We start from the raw sequence: 21,870 nt of genomic DNA on the forward strand, positions 1-21,870 counted from the left end.
GTTTGAAGTACAGTTGTATATGATGCATTTAATATGCATATATGATACAACTGAAATGTATATAAATTGAACCATAACATGATGTACATATACAATACATTAAATGATCTGTATATACAATACAAATTATCTGTATATACGATACATGTGATCTGTATATATAATACATATACATATGTACATACGGTGTACATATATAAATATGTATGTAATTACTTTTCACAATGATTGGTAAAAGTATAGGTAAAAAAAATACTAAAAGAAACACAAAACGTTTAGTAAATTATATTCTTTATTGCTGAAGATGCAAGTCTTATGGCATACATGTTTACAAAAATAATAAACAATGCAACAATTGTATGGCATAGCATGGCATTATATGGTATGTTACACAATATTGATGTGAATTTATAGACAGAGAATGCTATATAAGTAAATCATTATGTAAATTAAAGGCACAGTAAAGATAGTTCCCCAAATTACACAACTCTTTGAAATTTTTTACTCTTAATAATTGTACAAGTTTAAAAACAGATGGTTTTTTCCAATAAATTACCCTTGATATATTTCCTGTGCAATTCAATAAAGCAAGGACATTTTAAAATAAATGAAATTCATCCTCAATATCTAAATTACAAAGTTTACAATAGCAGTTATTACTGAAGATTAAAAAGGAAAGCACTGAAGCTTTACAAAACGTCCTCGTTTTTATTTTTCATTACCTGTAGATATATATAGATATATATTAAAAAATTAATTTTCATATTTTGAAATGCATGAAGGCATGAATTACAATGCTTCACGTTGACATACTTCATGAAGTGTGTTAGCGCTTTACAAAAAGTATGCCCGCATGAAGCATTGCAATTCATTCCTTCATGTATTTTCAAAAATGAAATTAATAATTTTATATTTACATTTTACTTTCATTTCTGCCGAAATTCCCAGCCCTTGAAATAGGTATATATATATATATATATATATATATATATATATATATATATATATTTGCATTAAGAAGATCAAGATTAAAATTTCATGTTTGCAAGAGAAGAAAAATGAAAACTAAGACTTGTACATGTGTACACATAGTTGCATGGTCTGTCTTTCTTTAAGAAGTATGTCACTTGATTTGTTCTAATGTTGGAGGAAAAATAGGCGCACACTTTACAGCTCAAATTGCATGTTGCATATTGTAATTGCATGTATTTACATGATATAATATGTTCATTATCGAGAATAATTATCAACTCAATGTATACAGCTTTTTGTAGAATGTGTATCTAATTTTAATTTGGATGTATGACATGTATATTTTAGTCATTATTATTACTATAGCAAATGAGCTTAAATATTAACCTTGACCATTGAACATGCAGTAGCACAAATTATATCCTCGCAATAAAATCTTTGCAGCTTTTTGTTCATTATATAACCTGATGAAGTTATTTCAGATGCAATGTTCCCATTACCAAAATATAAATTTAGGATCACCAGTTGTTTAAATGACAGAAGCAAAAAAAATTATGACTGGGTTAAAGATTTTTAGAGATTTATGAATTGTTTATAATTCCTGATTTTTGTCAATTCATATGAAATATTCTTGAAACATCTATAGATTTGATTAATTTAGATTTTGCAAAGATGATTGAATGATTATTTGAACTACTTTATGAAAGCATATTAAACATCAAAATTCATTTACTAAGATGAAAATATTTAAATTAAATTCTTTGCCATATGACCACCTTATTCATTCAATGTTTATCCACACCTCACCACCTATAATGACATTATTAAAACAGTGGACACATCTTTTTGCAGGAAAAGAAAGCACATGAAAAAGTTCAGCAGGTCAAGACAAGGGAAAAAAACCTACTCATGCAGAACATCCAACAGCTTGAGGACGCTCCGGAGGGAGAGGAAGGAAATCTTCACAATCTTCCTCTGTCCCCTGATGGTAAATACCTAGTGCTTACTGCTACTGATGAATTAGATGACCTCATTGAGTCAGGTGACCTGGCTCAGCCAATGGAAAAGCTTACTGTTGAATCTATGCAGCTACCAATCAGTGGTGACTTGGACAATGTTGATGTTGAACCTGAATCTGAAGCTTAACGATAAGGTTTACGCAATAGGTACTGTTTGTATTGGAGCATTTCATGGTTTACTGTAGAATTGTTATATTTTAAGGTGGTTCATTCCTCACATTTTTGTATTCGCTGTAATTACATATCACATTTGGGTCTAATTATTAATTAACCAACAATGCATTTTGAATATAGGATAGGAAGTCTTAGTCATTGAATGAAAATGTGTTAAAAATTTATTTCCGTAGCAAAATAAATAAAACGTAGCAAAATAAATAAAACGTACCACTTATGGCTGTGTGATTCTACAGTATTTCAGTCTTTGAAACTTGTTGCAATGTTTAACAAGTCTAAATTCATTAATGAACATGGTGTTTGTGTGGGATGGTTTGTGATATTGCTGGGTGTGTATTTCCTACTGTAAACAGTCCCTAGCTTTTATCTGTTTTATAGATATAGTTAAAAACGTGGGGGAGTCCGGGGGCTAATGGGATGACGGCGTGCTTAGTAGGATGTCTCACCAGTATATGATGTTTTGATGTTAATATATTGATTTTTTTTTTTCCTTCTAATTTATTGATAGATGAAGATTATAGATTTTCTAGCTTACAGTTAATGAATTTTAAATTGACTTGTACATTGCAAGGCTTTGCTGTTTTGTGAGAAGGTTTGGGAGCTTGTGCATTTATTGATTTGTATACAAGTACATTTTAAATTTTTAAAGTACTGTTTGTTTGCTGTCCCTAAACTATTAAGCGCATTTATATCCTGGTTTTAAGAATCTTCATTTATTTTATCATTTTCCTAAACGAAGCATTGAGTGTATCATAAAAGAAATATTTGAGGTTGTAAATCTCGTTTATTTGAGTGCCATGTGAAATGAAGATTGGTACATGTATGTCTTGCCACAAAACAGACCATGTGATCATTTACTATTAATGTATTCTACATTGTTTTAACACCTGCCATGAAATTAGAATTATCACTTCAAAGAATCATTTAATAAGAAATTACTAACAGTATATAGATATTTGCATCTTCTAACTATGCAATGAACTATAACCTTCTCCAGTTACGCCCCTTGGTTGGAATACTTCCGGTATACCTTTGTTGCAGATATATTATGTTTGTTAGATTGTTGCATGCACTTTACTGTAATGGTTGTTCTTGCTTCAATATGTGTTGGGTACATGAGGAAAGAGTGAATTGTTATTATGTTAATAGCTATGTGCCAAGTTGGATACAGATTGTACATGTACAACAAAATATTTCGTATAATACCAGTATGTGTAATTAAAGTTTAAACCTCGACAGTTTGGTGACTTTAGGAATAATACAGGTTTACAATTGTACAATCAGAGAATGTAATTTACTGTACAATGTCTGTTGGTGATGAAAACCAGAAGTAGGCATTCGTGATATGTATTATATTTTAAAGATATGATGCACACTCTCACTTGATTAGTAATTGTAGATTTCAGTCAATATTTGATGCAATTTGTCATCTTCATGTTTTTTGGGCTGTGTTAAACAATTTTTAAAAAAAAATATTTCCTAATAAGATTTGATATCATTGTTGTCGTGTAATGGTATTTCAGTTTTGTGATCAAATGGAAACATGTATGAAAACTATGCAAATTGATGACTATTAAAACTGTCCCGAGTGCTGCTTTTCAGGACTCCCGTGACACAGGTACATTGTTCAATCTTCCCCAGTATTTGTAACTTACAAGAGTGCATTCTTTATTTATCCTATTTATACTTTGAATATTACTTCCTCAAAGCATTTAGTTTCTTGAAATTTTTCTGAAATTTACAAAGACTTCTTTAAGCTCAGGGTCTTGAAAACTTGGGATTATTTTTTAGTTACAAACTGACATTTTAAAACTTGTTTCAAACAAAATACAGTCGTATTGCTCTTTTTCATTCTACCTGTGATATTTGGATTTGCTATGTATGAGTTTGTAAATGGGAGTAATTTTATTTGTGTACAAGTAGAGAAAAAAAATAAATAGATAACATCTTCAGATTTGTTTTGTTTGATTTTAGGGTGTTGTCGTTCTGTACTTATGTTAGGGTCAGTTTACAATGTAACTTCATGCCAGAGAACTATGAAATTCTGTTACAACACGACTTAATTGTGTCCACATGTGCAAAACATTTGTCTATTGAATACATATTTCTTAAATCGTTTATTTAAGAAATTCCAATTTTAACTTTGAGAACTCTAGCTAAGTTGTTGAATATTTGAGTACGACCAAAACACACTTGCAAGCACATCTAAAACAAATTGGGTGGTGTCATCTACTTGGATATAATAAAACCCATAACTTGATAGAAAATTAATAAGTCATTTTTAGAAATTTGAGAGTAAAACGAAATATTTTATTGAATAGTCACCGCTCCGATCACACAGAAACTGTTCCAAGATGTGCTACCGTGACGTCACGAACAGTCAAACTGTAGGAACAATCGGCCAGAATTGGCGAGATTTTCACCGAATAAACTTTTGTTGCGGGATCCATGTGATGAATAATGACCTCAGAAAATCGGTTCGACTGCACATTGATGGGGGAGGTGGGTTTAAACTTCCATTAAACAGTTTTATACTGTTGGTTTATCTGTTTTCTAGCGAAGTAAATAAAGGATCACACGGTGTAGTTACGTTTGAACTGACAGTAACTGGATTTTCATAAAGGTCATCTCCCTACTGACCCTAGGCAATAAAACCGATTTAAAAGTGTTTACTTGGTGTTTGTTTCATTGTATGATATGATTGTATACGAGCTCGGTAAAATTCGGATTGGTTGCGACATTTTGACTAAAGTCTAAACCGAATCTGTGGACAGTCCCTTCTAATTTGATTCAGAAAATTTTCGCTGAACTCCTGCCGGTTGTTGCGAAATAATTTAAGATGCTCCAGTGTCTTGCTTTAAAATGACATCCTTTGAACTCTATTTTGCAAGTAAACATGTATTTCTGACCTTTTACCAGGGTAAAGTACACGGTAATTCCATGTGAGGTGGTGTAGACTAAATGCGATATGGCTGTTAAGACCACTGTAACTTGTAATTCCACGTTAGCTGGTGTAGACTAAATGCGATATGGCTGTTAAGACCACTGTAACTTGTAATTCCACGTTAGCTGGTGTAGACTAAATGCGATATGGCTGTTAAGACCACTGTAACTTGTAATTCCACGTTAGCTGGTGTAGACTAAATGCGATATGGCTGTTAAGACCACTGTAACTTGTAATTCCACGTTAGCTGGTGTAGACTAAATGCGATATGGCTGTTAAGACCACTGTAACTTGTAATTCCACGTTAGCTGGTGTAGACTAAATGCGATAAGGCCGTTAGACCACTGTAACTTGTAATAAGTCTTCCTATAACGTGTCAGCCTTGCAAAAGATACAAAACAAGCTTGGAAACTAAATAAGCAATACATTCAGATAGAAAAAGTTGACTGGCACATAGAAAGACCTGTTCTTGGACATAATAAGGGGGAAAGCCTTAGTAAAGCAGGAATCGTGGCTCTTCGCTGCAGGACTGAGGTAGAAATGTTCATCTTCAAATCAGCAAAAGTCATACCAGGTGAAATGATCGTGCAATTTATACAATTGAAAAGTCTGAACTGCATGTTTAATTGTAATGAAGAATACGAAGGATGTCTCTTAAACCCCCGTCTGTGCTGTAAATGACATGTTAAATTCTAAACTAATACATCTTTGCTGGAATCATAATATCTCATCTTTTGAGTAGATTCTCATTACATACATTATGTTTTCTCATATTCTGTAATGACGTCAGATATCCGCTTCCTGTTTGGTACCAACTTCTTAGAATTATTTCAAGTTCCCGACATTTTTCATACATTCGTTTATCTGTCTTTGTTGATGCTCAGACATGTTGTCCTTTGCTGTCCGCAAATACGTTCTCAGATCTCAGTTACTATACGGCGAATGAACTAAATTATTCTATGTTTCTGTGACAACGATATTTCCAACACTGTCTTCCTAACCTGGAGACAGAAAAGACTTGTCTCCATTGTTATGAATACATTGTATCCTCATCACGATAAGCTAAAGACAATTACAGTTCGCTTATTGCAGTACAATAATCTTGATTGATAGAGGGCGAAGCCCTCTCACGGCCCGAAGGGCCGTGAGAGCGGAGCTCTCCCTATAGGTAACACGTATATACATGTTTAAAACGAAAATATAGGAAAATAATGAAAAATTAAACCATACCTATGGAACTTGAAAAGTTTGGTACTAATGGCGTCGATTCGAATATTAGCGCGTGGACATGTATTCCTCCATCTTGAATCTCGTCTACCCTAGTTCACGTCGTTCTGAGATGTTACACATAAAATCCGTAAAAACATGTAAATCTTATTTTCTTAATCATATATAATCACTCCACGATTAACGCCATGTTTTTTGTTGTGGTTCAAACACTTTGTTTGTAAATTTGCTAAATAACGACGCTGAATATGACGTCACAATGTACTGTTTACATCAATTGCGTTATATTTCCCGCGTTCAATATATAGGCGGATCAAATGTCCAAAATTAGGATGCTTTGATACAGCTCCGTCCGCGTGCTAACTTCGAGTTGTTTTTGTCCTGTTTTGGATATAGATACTAATGTCAAAACTTTTTTGCTTCGCCCTCAAACACGGTCACGCCGTAAAACATATTATTCTTTGAAATACGCATTGGCTTGGTGTACAGATGAATCCCTTCCTTGCTCATAATCCTATAAAGTATACAAATGTATAGTAGGGTAACCAGAGGTACATAGGAGGAGTAAGCATCCCCCTGTTGACCGGTCAACCCCACCGTGAGCCCTATATTTTGATCAGGTGAGCGAAGTTCTGTAGTAAATCGAGGAGATTTCTCTTCAGGCGTGTCGGCTATTGAAGTTTCCCTTCAGGCGTGTCAGATATATTGATATAAACCTAAAGGTTTTCTTCAGGCGTGTCAGCTATTTATGTAAACCTAGTAGGGTTTTTTCAGGCTTGTAGATTATTGATGAAAACCTCAGAGGTTTCTCTACATACGTGTCAAATATTGATATAAACCTAGGAGGTTTTTTTTCAGTTGTGTCGCCGGAGATTTAAATTGACACGGACGCTCATTGCATGGAAGAATAAAATGTTATTTTAAAAAACACTATTTGTTTTAGAAATGATCAGTTGACAACTTAGTGTTCATAAACATTAATTGAATTATGCCATCACGAGCAGAATTGAGTCCTACAGGTTTGAAATAACTTTCTCTATTTCAATAACATCCGAGGATGACTCTCCTTTTTTGAAAAAAACGCTATGTATATTTAACTCCTACTTCTTATCAAAGAATGTACATAAAAATACAGTCATGTTAAAAAAGATTTTATTCTTGGATCAACATAAGAATAACATTAATCCTTTGTTGGCATCTATCTGCCTCCTATGTCTAGAAGGGCCCTCCCTTGTCCAGCGCTTCACACAGAAAGCAAATCTCCTTGATTTTTTCTTCAATCTACGTTGTCCTTTGATTGTTGCGCAATACGAAAACTTGTCGTAGCATCTAAAAGTTGTGGAATCGATATTTCCGAAGCACTGCAAAACAAGTGGACAAAGCCGGTAAATCAATCTAGTCATTCATATTTATTTTAATCATAGGGATGGACGAAGGGACAAATTAGGGTAAGTGTTCCGCATGTAGTCCCCGTTGTCGCTAGAATTTCAAAATACAGTCTACGCCGGATATATTGAAATTCAGAGACTTGCCTGAATTCTTCATTGTATCCAAAGTTCAATATAACCAATGTTGAACTATATAGATAATGTTATTGGGGATTGACTTTCACTTTAATATGACAGATAATTCAAATTTAAGTGGAGTAAACGGTAGACCTTAAAATCGTAAAATCTAGGGAAAATTATTACAACATAGCACCTCATTAGAATAATTATATGCAAGTTTCTAAAGATACAGGATTGTGACAGATTTGAGGAAATTCAGGTTTTCAGAATAAAATAGCACACATGTATATCTGTGAGTGTACTGTGTGCATGTATTAGAAATTTTACATACATTTTATTGTGGAAAACATGAAGCACACATTTGCCTAAGTACCATTTCTATATCAAAGTTGCAGTTGATATACATGTAGAAAAATTTAAGTTTGAGAGGTTAGCACGTGTGTACCCCATATGTTCTTAGACAAAATATGCTTCATCTTTGTAAATTTTTAGCCAAAAAAGGATAAAGGTAGGAATTTGTATTGACTTTGTGACCTTGTGACATGGGAATATAACCTAGCTATGTTAAAACTGATACTTATTTTGATATTTTTAAAAAACCATGATCTGGGTTACATGTACTACTACAAAATAATGATCTACATTTTTGTCTATGATGATATCTTAAAATGGGTTCCATATTATTTGGCCCTTATCTTAGTTTTTCCTTTTTGAAAAACATTGCTGATGCAATATACAAGAACAATGCAATACCAAAGTACAGATATAGTTTTTTCATCACCACGGGATATTCTCAATAGGCGCCATATTTGTTAGCCAGGAACACTCTTAGACTATAGCAGAACCCCGGAATTCCTTTGACAAATTCAAAGTTACCGTAATTCATGTAGAATTCTACATTGATGTACTTCTCAAACTATATATCACCATTGTATCGTCTGCATGTAGTGGGTTACTGTATCGTATGTTTGAATATCTGTTGTTTGTCTTCTGATTAAAGATGTACACATCATCAGCATCATCTAACAGTAAACAGTTATTTATATACAACCATACCTGCTCCATCTCTCCACAGTTGTTTTTGTAGGTGTCATTCTCCAGCCAGTTCTTTTGAATCATATTAAGAGTGTCCCATTCACGTGCTGTCATCACCTTTAGTTCTGCACAGTTCTTGTATGGTGAAACTGTAATGTCGATATGCAATCAAATGGCCTCATATTGTGTATCAGAGAGCACATTCACATTGATAACTTATGATTTTGAAAACTTCAGCACGTAAAACACCGAGAATACACGACAACACAACATCCCTCAGTTGCACATTGTTTACAACTGTAAGAGAACTATGCATACACAAACTGTTAACTGGTGGAAATAATGCTAAAAATAGACCTTTCTTAATGGTAATCAGTCTAGTCTTTAAACTGAAGTTGATTGAAATCAAATCTACAAACAGTCGTTTGTGTTTGTGTGAGTATAAAGCAGTTTTAGTTCAGGTATCCATAACAACAACATTTCGCAATTGTTCAGCTGGATATAAACACGATACCTAATACTGAGTATCTCACAAACGTATATATACTGTCTACTCATCTATACACTGTACAATCGTTTATATATACTGTCTACTCATCTATACACTGTACAATCGTTTATATATACTGTCTACTCATCTATACACTGTACAATCGTTTATATATACTGTCTACTCATCTATACACTGTACAATCGTTTATATATACTGTCTACTCATCTATACACTGTACAATCGTTTATATATACTGTCTACTCATCTATACACTGTACAATCGTTTATACCTAATACTGAGTAACTCACAAACGTATATATACTGTCTACTCATCTATACACTGTACAATCGTTTATATATACTGTCTACTCATCTATACACTGTACAATCGTTTATATATACTGTCTACTCATCTATACACTGTACAACCGTTTATATATACTGTCTACTCATCTATACACTGTACAATCGTTTATACCTAATACTGAGTAACTCACAAACATATATATACTGTCTACTCATCTATACACTGTACAATCGTTTATATATACTGTCTACTCATCTATACACTGTACAATCGTTTATATATACTGTCTACTCATCTATACACTGTACAATCGTTTATATATACTGTCTACTCATCTATACACTGTACAATCGTTTATATATACTGTCTACTCATCTATACACTGTACAATCGTTTATATATACTGTCTACTCATCTATACACTGTACAATCGTTTATACCTAATACTGAGTAACTCACAAACGTATATATACTGTCTACTCATCTATACACTGTACAATCGTTTATATATACTGTCTACTCATCTATACACTGTACAATCGTTTATATATACTGTCTACTCATCTATACACTGTACAATCGTTTATATATACTGTCTACTCATCTATACACTGTACAATCGTTTATATATACTGTCTACTCATCTATACACTGTACAACCGTTTATATATACTGTCTACTCATCTATACACTGTACAATCGTTTATACCTAATACTGAGTAACTCACAAACGTATATATACTGTCTACTCATCTATACACTGTACAATCGTTTATATATACTGTCTACTCATCTATACACTGTACAATCGTTTATATATACTGTCTACTCATCTATACACTGTACAATCGTTTATATATACTGTCTACTCATCTATACACTGTACAATCGTTTATACCTAATACTGAGTAACTCACAAACGTATATATACTGTCTACTCATCTATACACTGTACAATCGTTTATATATACTGTCTACTCATCTATACACTGTACAATCGTTTATACACAGTGTAATGGTTTTATTCATTCATATAAGTGTGATTATATACGATGACCATGAGATTATTGATTACAATCAAACTAGTAAGATTCTGAATACCTGTGACAAAATACTCCGTGGACAGTTTTAGCATACTGTTGGTATGAAACACGGAAATAATCCTATCATCGGGGATACCTATGTTAGCACCATTCTGAAATAGTATAGAAATGATACACGTGAGAATGATGATGATGAGAGTAGATAGAACATTTCACTCAGAAGAAAAAACGTAGTGCGGGATGTAGAAGAGGTACTGAAAGTAAATGTTGACTTCAGGGTGCGGGGTGTAGAAGAGGTACTGAAAGTAAATGTTGACTTCAGAGTGCGGGATGTAGAAGAGGTACTGAAAGTAAATGTTGACTTCAGGGTGCGGGGTGTAGAAGAGGTACTGAAAGTAAATGTTGACTTCAGGGTGCGGGATGTAGAAGAGGTACTGAAAGTAAATGTTGACTTCAGGGTGCGGAATGTAGAAGAGGTACTGAAAGTAAATGTTGACTTCAGGGTGCGGGATGTAGAAGAGGTACTGAAAATAAATGTTGACTTCAGAGTGCGGGATGTAGAAGAGGTACTGAAAGTGAATGTTGACTTCAGGGTGCGGAATGTAGAAGAGGTACTGAAAATAAATGTTGACTTCAGGGTGCGGGATGTAGAAGAGGTACTGAAAGTGAATGTTGACTTCAGGGTGCGGAATGTAGAAGAGGTACTGAAAGTGAATGTTGACTTCAGGGTGCGGGATGTAGAAGAGGTACTGAAAATAAATGTTGACTTCAGAGTGCGGGATGTAGAAGAGGTACTGAAAGTGAATGTTGACTTCAGGGTGCGGGATGTAGAAGAGGTACTGAAAGTGAATGTTGACTTCAGGGTGCGGAATGTAGAAGAGGTACTGAAAATAAATGTTGACTTCAGAGTGCGGGGTGTAGAAGAGGTACTGAAAGTAAATGTTGACTTCAGGGTGCGGGATGTAGAAGAGGTACTGAAAGTAAATGTTGACTTCAGGGTGCGGGATGTAGAAGAGGTACTGAAAGTAAATGTTGACTTCAGGGTGCGGAATGTAGAAGAGGTACTGAAAGTAAATGTTGACTTCAGGGTGCGGGATGTAGAAGAGGTACTGAAAGTAAATGTTGACTTCAGGGTGCGGAATGTAGAAGAGGTACTGAAAGTAAATGTTGACTTCAGAGTGCGGGGTGTAGAAGAGGTACTGAAAGTAAATGTTGACTTCAGGGTGCGGGGTGTAAAAGTGGTACTGAAAGTAAATGTTGACTTCAGAGTGCGCGGTGTAGAAGAGGTACTGAAAGTAAATGTTGACTTCAGAGTGCGGGAACTTTGCAGCAAAATTGCGATAAACTAGCACCAAGCTATTAAATTAAGCGTAAAGTTTGAGATGTAGATCGCGACTATAGTCGACGGTATAGTGAACTTGCAGCTAATGTTCGTAACTTCATACCAAACTTCCTGTGTTCAGAATGGATTCCTTTCAGCTCAGTTCTTTGATAAAAGGATTGTTACATGTTGATGTCGGAAGAAATCAATCAGGAGTTTTAGAAATGATCTCTTCGTTAGGCAATTGGATACAGTGTAGTAGCCTTGGATCTTTATAATGTCATGTCACGTGTTGGCAATGTGAGTACTTTGTAGGTTTGTAGTATTTGTTATAACAAGTAAGCATAATTACTTATCACACTACTTACATGTAACTCTTCATTCTAAAAATATTTTTAAAAATTCTAATGAAGTACTTTACAACTGACTAACGGTATAAGAGGGTGTTTGGTAAATACAGAGATTCCCCGCAAACTACTTCAGAGAAGTCTAAATACAGTAAAATAGCAAATCTGTAGCAACCCTCACAAGTGAAGTCTAAATACATTGAAGTTTACGGCAATTCTACGACAAACGAAAATGAATGTTCGTGACGAATCGTAAAGAGTAAATCAGACCACACTGCCAGGTAAAGCGTGCAAAATAGAATTTAAATGAATAAAATGCATGGGTGATGATTTAGGGAGAATACAGATGCTTTAGGCCCTAACCTATTTCAAAGAATGGAAGTGAGAGTGAACGCGAGTAATGTAGGATTCTTGAAAACGCAGTAGACTACTTGGAGACGAGTAGTGTAAATTCTACAGTCGACAACATGCAAGATACGTGAAATAAGAAAGAAAATTGATACGTGTGAAAATCTAAGAAATTTGTACATGGATACTCACACTCAAGACTTCCAAAATCTTGACTACATATTTGTTGCCGAAAGCGCATGATGCCAAAATAGGTGAACGAGGCGGCAGGATATTTCTCTTCTTCCTAAAAGGAGTGTGGATTGGGTCCACTACTAATTGAGGGATGAACATGGACTCTCTTGACATTTTTTCTCTCACTACTTGTATTTTCAGAGAGGCTGCAATAAAATTATAACTTTGTAAATAATAAAATCACATTTAAATAATCCACCGGTCGCGAAGGTTCAGTGGTTAGAGAGTTTGCTTCGTCCCCGGGAAGTCTCGCGTGAGTTCGTGTCCCACATGTGACTTGGCTGTGGCCGACCTGACCTCGGACGTTTGAAACATAGGTGGTGACCACTCATTCGCCAATCACCCGGCATTGACAATGACAGTGAATTTATTCCAATAAACTGCATTTTACAATGTAATGAAAATATAACAAATACTGAAAATACAAGTGCTTGTAAAAAGAACGAGTGTAATCTGTTTTCAATATCAAAAAGGAATTTACATAATTTGTTTAGTGAAATGTTTTATTTGTGTTAAACAATTGACGAAATTTGAATGACAAGTCTTATATACATACATGATGAAAGTTATTAGGACAAGCCACATTCATCAGATATATTTCTAATACATGCAATGCATTCAGAGTTTTCTTTCATTAAAATACAATATAATTTTGAAGATAGTTTAATTTGTATGGGGGAAAAGCCTTTTAGCTACAAAAGTAGTCGTTTCTTATTTTCACATTTATAGCAAGTGTGTATATACCCATTTTACCATATACCATCAAGTCTGAAGTTAATTTGTTGAGATGTAGAACATACCTCGTATATAAAGTCTACATCATCAACGTTTGAAAAAACCCACCACACTTCTCAGCCATACGATTTCTTCAGTTTGAAAAAGCAAACAAAACACACAGCCAGTTTCGTAGTTTCAGCAGCATAGCTATTTAGTCTCTAGCTTTGAAGATGTAAATTATTTTTCCTAAACAACCTACAGGAAGAGAAATGATCTTGGTGATGTAGTGATCAATGCGCTACGGAGCATGTTGTTTAATTCCGGCATGAGCAGATCGATAGGAAAAGTACATCAAAACTGAAGGAGCTTACTTTGAAATAAAAGATATAAACTCGGAAATCCACTTTGATTTGTATTATGTAAGCTATTAAATTAGTTTTGATCACACCTCGTAAATGCAAAAAGAATAGGCGATAAAGAAGTAGAAGACATAAAAAGTGTCGTAATCGACATAGCTGATGGAACAGAGGATGACAAAACTAGGCCTAGCTAGAAATGTTTTTTCATTCCAACCAACTGTGGAAGGCAGAGCAGGAGAGCACAAGAGCTAACCTGAGAACTACACGAGAGTAGCAGATCCATTCATGCAGCATCACGGCGATGGAAAGAGCTATACCATGTTCTCCGTACAGACAACATGTTCAACATGAATATAACTCTGGCATGGACCCCAAAAAGAATCGAAAACAAGGTAGACCTCAGAACACCTGGGGACTAATAGAAGAAAGACAACGGAAAGAACTAGGTTGGTGAAGTTGCAGGGATCGAGACACAGGTTGTTGCTAGTGCAGTGCAAGTGGCAAGCGATTGACCAGAACAATGAAAACTAATTCCTCCTTTCCCCATACGCACTGTCTAACACAGTCACTAATAGATCGGCGGCTCATGAAGGATCGAGAATCTTTAGGCGGACACGGGTTCCTTTGAGTCCGCTTTCTGTAAGGTTAGGCCTGGTCTAGACAACAATTACTAATATGCATGAAACTTTACACAGACGCTTAATCGGTATTGTGATGGAATAGAAGACTCCCAGGTTCACTTAGGATCAATATTGAACACTTCTTTTTTTACATAACATAAAAATTGTTATCAAAAGGGAGTTGGTTATGATTAATTAATGGATATATTAATAGCATACTCTAGCTGAGTGTCTGTCTAATCAATCTCTCTCCCTTTTATCTTAAATATATATCATTATCAAATAACATAATTTCGAAGGAGCTGTGTCCCTCCAACTTTTCAAGACGGAACTATGACGTTGCTTTATTACAATGTAATCTAGTATGTTGAATATGGTATGAGTGGCTTCTGTGATACATAGCGTGCAAGAATACATAAGTTACATTATTTTCTAAAGAGAATATCTGATCAGAGTTGATCGTTTCTTATCAATTCGCACGCATGGTACACCTTGATTTTTGTTATTGTCTTGTTTTGTTGAACACTGCGCACGCGGGAAACCCTTCTCCAGAATGTTACGGAAATAGCCGAGTAGTTACGGTTGTATTTATACATGTCACCCAATCTAATTAGATTGAGCTTATTTGATGCAGAGAGATTTAAAAGGGCACCTCGGTCCGTATTGTGGTGACATGTCACCACAATACGGACCGAGGTGCCCTTTTAAATCCCTCTACCTCAAATAAGACAAAACGACTTTTCTGTATCCTGTTGGTACAATAACAACAACAACAATGACAGCACCCCTGCACTCATACGGTTTAACGTGTATATCGAACTCAATAACAACTTGCTTTTTGGTGTAATCCAGATCGTACTCAAACATATACTTATCTCAACGTATTTCAATTTTTATATTTTGCGCTGTTGATGTGAATACGAATGTAATTATTATTTAAAAATCAGCTAATTTTGGTAAATACAAAATGTATATAATAACAATTTACCATTTTGAATCATATATAGAACTAGAGCAAAGCTCGTTGCAAAGCAACGAGAGGTCTTCCGTCGGAGCTGTGTGACATAAAAACCTTGAACTTGACCATATGTCCTTGGGTCAGGTCCTAATGCAGCCTCAATTAACATGAAAATCTGTTGTAAGTATGAAATCTAAATGTTTCTTCATTACAGCATATGGTCAGGACAGGGTTTGTATTTTCAAAAAAGTGAACTTGACAATATGAGCATGGGTCAAGGCCAGGACACTTTCTTTGATCATATGGAAACTTTTCTTTCAGTATTAATTAAAATTTGCCATTAGTTAGATCTATTAAGACTCTAATCAATTTTTAACTTTTAGACCTTTAGAAATGGTGCAAATGACCTTACATCAAGATTATTTATGTTATTGTCATTAATAATCTTTATGTGAAGATTGAGCTTACGGTGTATTTTTAAAAGTTGCGGTCTGGGCACATTTGCACGGATAGGCGGACTTGGTGATATCTTAAACTTTGTTTGCTGGAACTATAATTAGTGTTCGGTAATATTGCTATCTGTTCTTCCGGCTCGAAAGCAATATAGTTAGAGGCAGGCAACCAAACAGAAAATCCTCAATAGGTAAAAACAAAAGAGGTAGACATAAGGCAGATTGAAAGCAGGCACGTAACATCGTTTTTGAAAGTGTGGGGGGGGGGGGGGCAGCCAGAAAAAAAAATTCCACTTACCAAAAAATCTTTGACATGCAAAAAAAAAAAAAAAAAAAAAAAAAAAAAGAAAGAAAACGGACAATTTCCCAAAGTCAAAAATCCTATTTCGGGGGGGTGGGGGTGGGGTGGGGTAGGTTCCAACTTTTCTGTACACCAAAAAATTTGTTCTTTACATAACATTAGCGCATTTCACTACAAAAGTGGGGGGGGGGGGGGCAACAGGCCTTCCAATGACGATTTTCATAGTAAATTAACAGTAAAACGTTAGGTTTCCTGCCCCCCCCCCCCCCCCCCCGGGTTTTACGTGCCTGGAAAGGGCATGACCGTAAATTAACGATCTGTATTGTATACTGTCAAGCATATGTTGGCAAAAATATTGGAGGGTGGGAACTGGAACTTCCTGTCCTTCCACCAATCATTTGAAAAATCCGATTTTATTAAAAACATAATTTTCTGTAAATCGTTGTGTTTGCAAATTACATTAAAACGGTAATGTTTTTGTGTGTACATGTATTGCCGCTGATCGCTGGTACACATGCGATGGCTCCGAACTCGGGCAATCGAGCCATGGGTTACGTAATTGTAAACAAGAACAAACCCCGGTGTGTATGTAAAATGCTTGCAGTTAAAGGACACATCTCATGTTTTTAAACTTTTTAATTTTTTCAGCAAAATTAATTCATTTCATGCCTAAAACTACTTTACATGTGTTTTAAATGAAACAGTTTGCGTAGTTTTCGAATTTGAAAGCGATGAAATTCAAATCTTGCGATATGCATATTTTCTTCGATATTTTACGCGCCATTATATGTGACGTCATATGCGACCTCGAGCGAGAAGATTTGAAAACAGTTGATAGCCATTTCATAAACAGATTAGATTTAATTGACAAACAAACAATTATCACATTAACAGCTTGTAAATAACACTGCATTAGAGTGTTTTGTGCCGTTTAAGCGTGTACTTGCTGTCAGTAGAGAGGATTTGGACTGTGTTTTTAAAAATATCTAACACTACTTTTACAACAAGTTGATCGACGAAGGTCGCATATGACGTCACTGTACCACGTGACTACCTATCTAATTAACTAGGCTTTTTGAAATCGGGCCTTAGATTTAAGTCCGTATTGTGGCTAATTATCGCAATACTTCAGCGAACGAACTATTACAATTAATTTCTATAAGCATAAGGAAGACAAAATGCATATAATTCTGTATACTTTGAAAACACGAGATGTGTCCTTTAATGACTGAATGAAATGAGACTGATTCGATGTGGATTTCTGATGATTTTCTATACATGTTTAGAGTTGGTATAATCATGATAAGAACCCGTGATTTAAAAAATAAAGTTTATAAATTATTTGTTATGCTTACAAAAAGGATCCATATTTTCACTTTGTAGAGAATGCAGAAAGCTTGTGTATCAACTGGCTAAAGTAGAGTTAAATCACAGATTGCTTGTCCACATGTGATGAATCTCCAAAATTAAACACAATAAGACGCTTGAGATGTATATATATATTTGGGGCGCTCTTGCCTTTTTCATTTCACTTATAAAAACCGCATCTACTTGCACGCATGATTGTATTTAGATGAAATGAAATGAACCGACAAATAAATCCTTCTGTATGCAGACAATTATAAGTTAATAAAACTTAAAACTACTTCATTTTATTTAGTACGATTTTTTCTGACAATTAGAAACGTCACATACCCTTACCGTAAACTTATTGTGAGGAAAATGACAACCCGATAAATAATCAGGAAAATTGTGTAGGTTTTTTTTAAATGTATGTATAACTTGACACAAATATTATGAGGTCCATTGATCACTAACTCGAAATGTTTGCGGTAGCATCTTTACAATTACTTTATAATTGAAATAAAACATAATATAATTGTTAATTAAGTATGATATAATGTAAAAGGATTCAAAATGATTTCAAACATAATTTTCCAGTAATTGATGTGTTTATTTATGTAGCCGAGTTAGCTTCGATGTTTTTGTTTTGATTATGCAAGCTTGTCACTCTGGCCACCTGCGAGCGAGGCGAAAGTTGGGTTACATAACTGTATAAACAACGCTGACCGTGAAGAATGTAAACAGCTTGCAGTTATTGACCATGATTTATTTTACGTTTGAACGTTTTATTTTTATGTATATTACTTATTTTAATTCTAATATGAAACAAATAAAAGATAATTTATCTCTCTCCTTTTGTTGTTGTTGAAGGTTTGTTTATGTTAAAAGGAAAGAAAAAGAGAAATGTATCATTAAATAATTTGTATTTGAACCACAGAGCATGTTAAAAACCTTATTTAAAATGAATATTAGTATCTATTGTAGTCAGGTATGTTATTTTTAGCAAGTTTATTTCAGTTATACGCATGAAGAGTTCTCGCTCACTTGCCAAATGAAAATGGCTACTTGTTTACGGGTATAGCTTTTTACTCTAATATAACACAAGATTCGAACAAAATAACAATTTCATGAGATAAATAAGATGTTAAAGAACAACTTTTCCATCGAAAGCCATATCGAATTCTTTGCCGTTTTTGAGCTATAAAGCGAAAACTTTTAGGGGCCGTAGATCCCTAATTGAAGGGGCCAGCCCCTTTTTACTGGTGTCAAATAAAAGCTTTTGAAATTCTACACAACTTTTATTCTACATGTCTTAACAAAATATTTTTAGTTTAAAAGATACAAAGGAAATTATGTGCAAATTTTCGCTCTTTCAGGCGTCCTGATTTTTGACCCCTCTCTATCGCCATTTTAAATGGCGAAATCAAAAAACAAAATATGATGTGCACAACTACAATGCTTCTACTTTACCAATTCAGTGTTTTCTCTGCTCCAATTATTATAGTCTCGGAGCCTTTATCTGGAAACCAAAGCCCCTAAAATTTCACTAAAAGGGAAATAACTCGCAAGCGGAAGAGAATATCCAAAATGTTTAAAAGTATTTTGAAAGTCTTTAGTAAAATGTATTAAAGCTGAAAATTTGAGCAAAATCGGTTGAGGAATGAGCGAGATATGAAGCTTTAAAGTTAGCGTCTAGGGAAAGAAAAAAAAAAGAATAATAAGAATAATCTTAACCAGCACAATAAGTAGAAGGTCTTCCGTTGCTACGGAAGACCTTAATAAATGACAAGTGTTATAAATCATTCCTCCCTACTATTTCGTTAAAATGATCAATTTCAGCAGTTATTTTACACGCTTACGTACGCGTGTGAGTCTTTTTTCTAGCACGCAACGGAAAAGGACGAAATGATCCGATTGATGTCACGAGTTGAATAAAGTATGAAAAGCTCCTAGTGTTAAACTTAACAAAAACTTCACGTCTTTTAAAAGAACTAAATGATTTCAAATTATTTTGCCATTTTTCTGTAGTAAGAATTAAGTAAAAGCCAAATCTTAATTTTCTAAAATAAGATTTTGTAGATGTTGTCTTTTTTCAATATTTTTCTTTTGAGAGGACACGGTACGAGTAAAGTAAAATCAATCCTCACCAGGCCTATGACGTCATTATTATACATCATAGACTTTCGTTAATCGTTTTGCATGATTAGATATTTTACTGAGTAATTTTGTTCGAAATGACGCGCCGTAGATCAATTCGATAACTTACCACAAATTGACTTGATGCTTGATTTTGTGAAATAGACATTTAACATTTGATGGTATATTTTGACAAAGTTAAAGCGGTAAAGATACGTAGTTTTCCATCTGTGAAAAGATACGAATGTGAAAGTAAGCCGAAAAATTTGTAAATTGGGGGGGGGGGGGATATGTAGGAATATGTTTATAAGTACCATGACAACATGTGATACCAGGCTAAATGGTCCTTTGGGGGAAACGAAAGAAAAAGAAATGCGGTGTCTTATTAACAGATTGGGAAATGTCAAATAATTATACCTTAATTACTGACTGATTCATTAAACTACATGTGTTAAGGATGTACATTCCTATCTCACATTTCCAAACCTACACGCATCTTAAAATCAAGTTTATTTACCTGTTCCGCTCCGACAAATCTCTTCTTGAATATGCATCGTTGATCTGAAATTCATAAAATATATGCATTTCAGAAGACACTTTTATCAATAAATATCGCTACCGAATTATTTATTATATGATTCCATTAATTTCTTATAATGTTTTTGTTTGGTTGGTTATAAAACAAAGAGTTTCAATGTACTAAATCTTTTTGATGTGATAAACGTTTAACATTATTTATCCTTTAAAACTTTCATTCTTGAGAATTTTTCAATGGTATGAATGTATAGAAAATACTTACACAGGGGAATACCCGTAACACACACACTGCAGCAAGACTAGCAGAAATGCCTTCATGTTCGTTATCAAATGTAAAGTCTAGCTTACAAGTGGAAAGTCGCGATCTGGAAAAGTTACAAATGTTGTCTCTTTTAATACGAACATTGTGATGTCAAATAAGACGGGGGTTCGATTGATTCGTCACTGATGCGCGTCATGAAACGGAAGAAAATGTATTTTCGAACATCTGATGTTGCCAACTGTTGACAAGAAATGTCGGGATATTAACATAAAATAGGATTAGATTTGATAAAATTTTGTCCCATGTGCGCGAGAAATAAAAAGAAATTCAGAAAGAATCTGTGAAGCAAAATAATTGCAATCAGTTAGTTTTCGTTTGATTGCACCTCCATAAGGAAGATGGGTTCAAACTTTTATTAGATGCTTTACTTCTACTAGATTATGTGCTTATTAACATTGGGAAAACATAGATCTAGAATTCAAAAGATCACACAGCCTGTTGACATTTTAGCAGAACACTACGTACAGTGCGTGAAAAGCTTATCGAACTTGATTAAGAATTGGTGTTGTTTGTTAATTTTCCCGCTGTTAATTAAGATTCTATATATCACCATGATTGTACTTTTATATACAAAAATTTACCACTAGTTAAACAGGGCGAATACCTCAACAGAACGATCTCCATTGAATCCCGATGTACTTTTTCAAGATCACCAAACTGCCATTTCTTTGGTTGGCCTATTGATATTTATTGTGTTAAATGAAACAACAATAATGGTTAGGCCACTACATATTCTACTTTGCCACAGAGATTGATTATTCGATTTGAATATATGTCATTGTGATATAACATTTCCATTTACATTGGACATACAGTCTTAAAACTTGCAACGTCCTATAGAATATATGTACATGTAATCATAGCAGTATTTACAGCAAAATAAACAAAAACTGTGAATAAAAGCTTTCTATCCTTAGGACTATTGACTCAAGTCAAACTGCTTAGAGTTTAGAATTCAATTTCAATATTTTCCAGATACAAGTTACTGTTGAGGCGGCGACTTCATGTCCTCGCTAGTCTACTAGTCATATATAAATGTATGTCATGTCTCGTGCAACGCTCAATAAACAATTTTACTTTTGTTGGTGCTCATGATTTTCTCTTTTTGCATCCTTTTCACTTTTGAATTAATACATAATTCATGAATTACA

The 21,870-nt window shown here is 34.3% G+C and overlaps 2 protein-coding genes across 12 annotated transcripts in view; one reads left to right on the plus strand and one right to left on the minus strand.

The window, feature by feature from the left end:
- LOC125657644 (DCC-interacting protein 13-alpha-like) overlaps window positions 1-4,117 on the plus strand; it is a 42,075-nt gene extending 37,958 nt beyond the window's left edge. For all 11 annotated transcript variants that reach the window (XM_048888352.2, XM_048888357.2, XM_056144650.1 and 8 more), the window contains one exon: window positions 1,825-4,117. In XM_048888352.2, coding sequence (XP_048744309.1) covers window positions 1,825-2,118 — 294 coding nt within the window. In that variant the 3' untranslated portion in view covers window positions 2,119-4,117. The remainder of the gene's footprint in view (window positions 1-1,824) is intronic.
- Window positions 4,118-7,471: 3,354 nt separating this feature from the next.
- LOC125656187 (uncharacterized) lies at window positions 7,472-21,033 on the minus strand. The gene is made up of 6 exons (XM_048886786.2): window positions 20,660-21,033; window positions 20,378-20,421; window positions 12,932-13,119; window positions 10,782-10,875; window positions 8,901-9,028; window positions 7,472-7,697 (listed from the first exon to the last, which is right to left on the minus strand). The coding sequence occupies exons 1-6, from the start codon at window positions 20,713-20,715 to the stop codon at window positions 7,500-7,502; spliced, it is 708 nt and encodes a 235-aa protein (XP_048742743.2). The 5' UTR covers window positions 20,716-21,033; the 3' UTR covers window positions 7,472-7,499.
- Between the last annotated feature and the right edge of the window lie 837 nt (window positions 21,034-21,870).

The sequence above is a fragment of the Ostrea edulis genome, chromosome 7, assembly GCF_947568905.1.
Source record: "Ostrea edulis chromosome 7, xbOstEdul1.1, whole genome shotgun sequence".
NCBI classification, from domain to species: domain Eukaryota; kingdom Metazoa; phylum Mollusca; class Bivalvia; order Ostreida; family Ostreidae; genus Ostrea; species Ostrea edulis.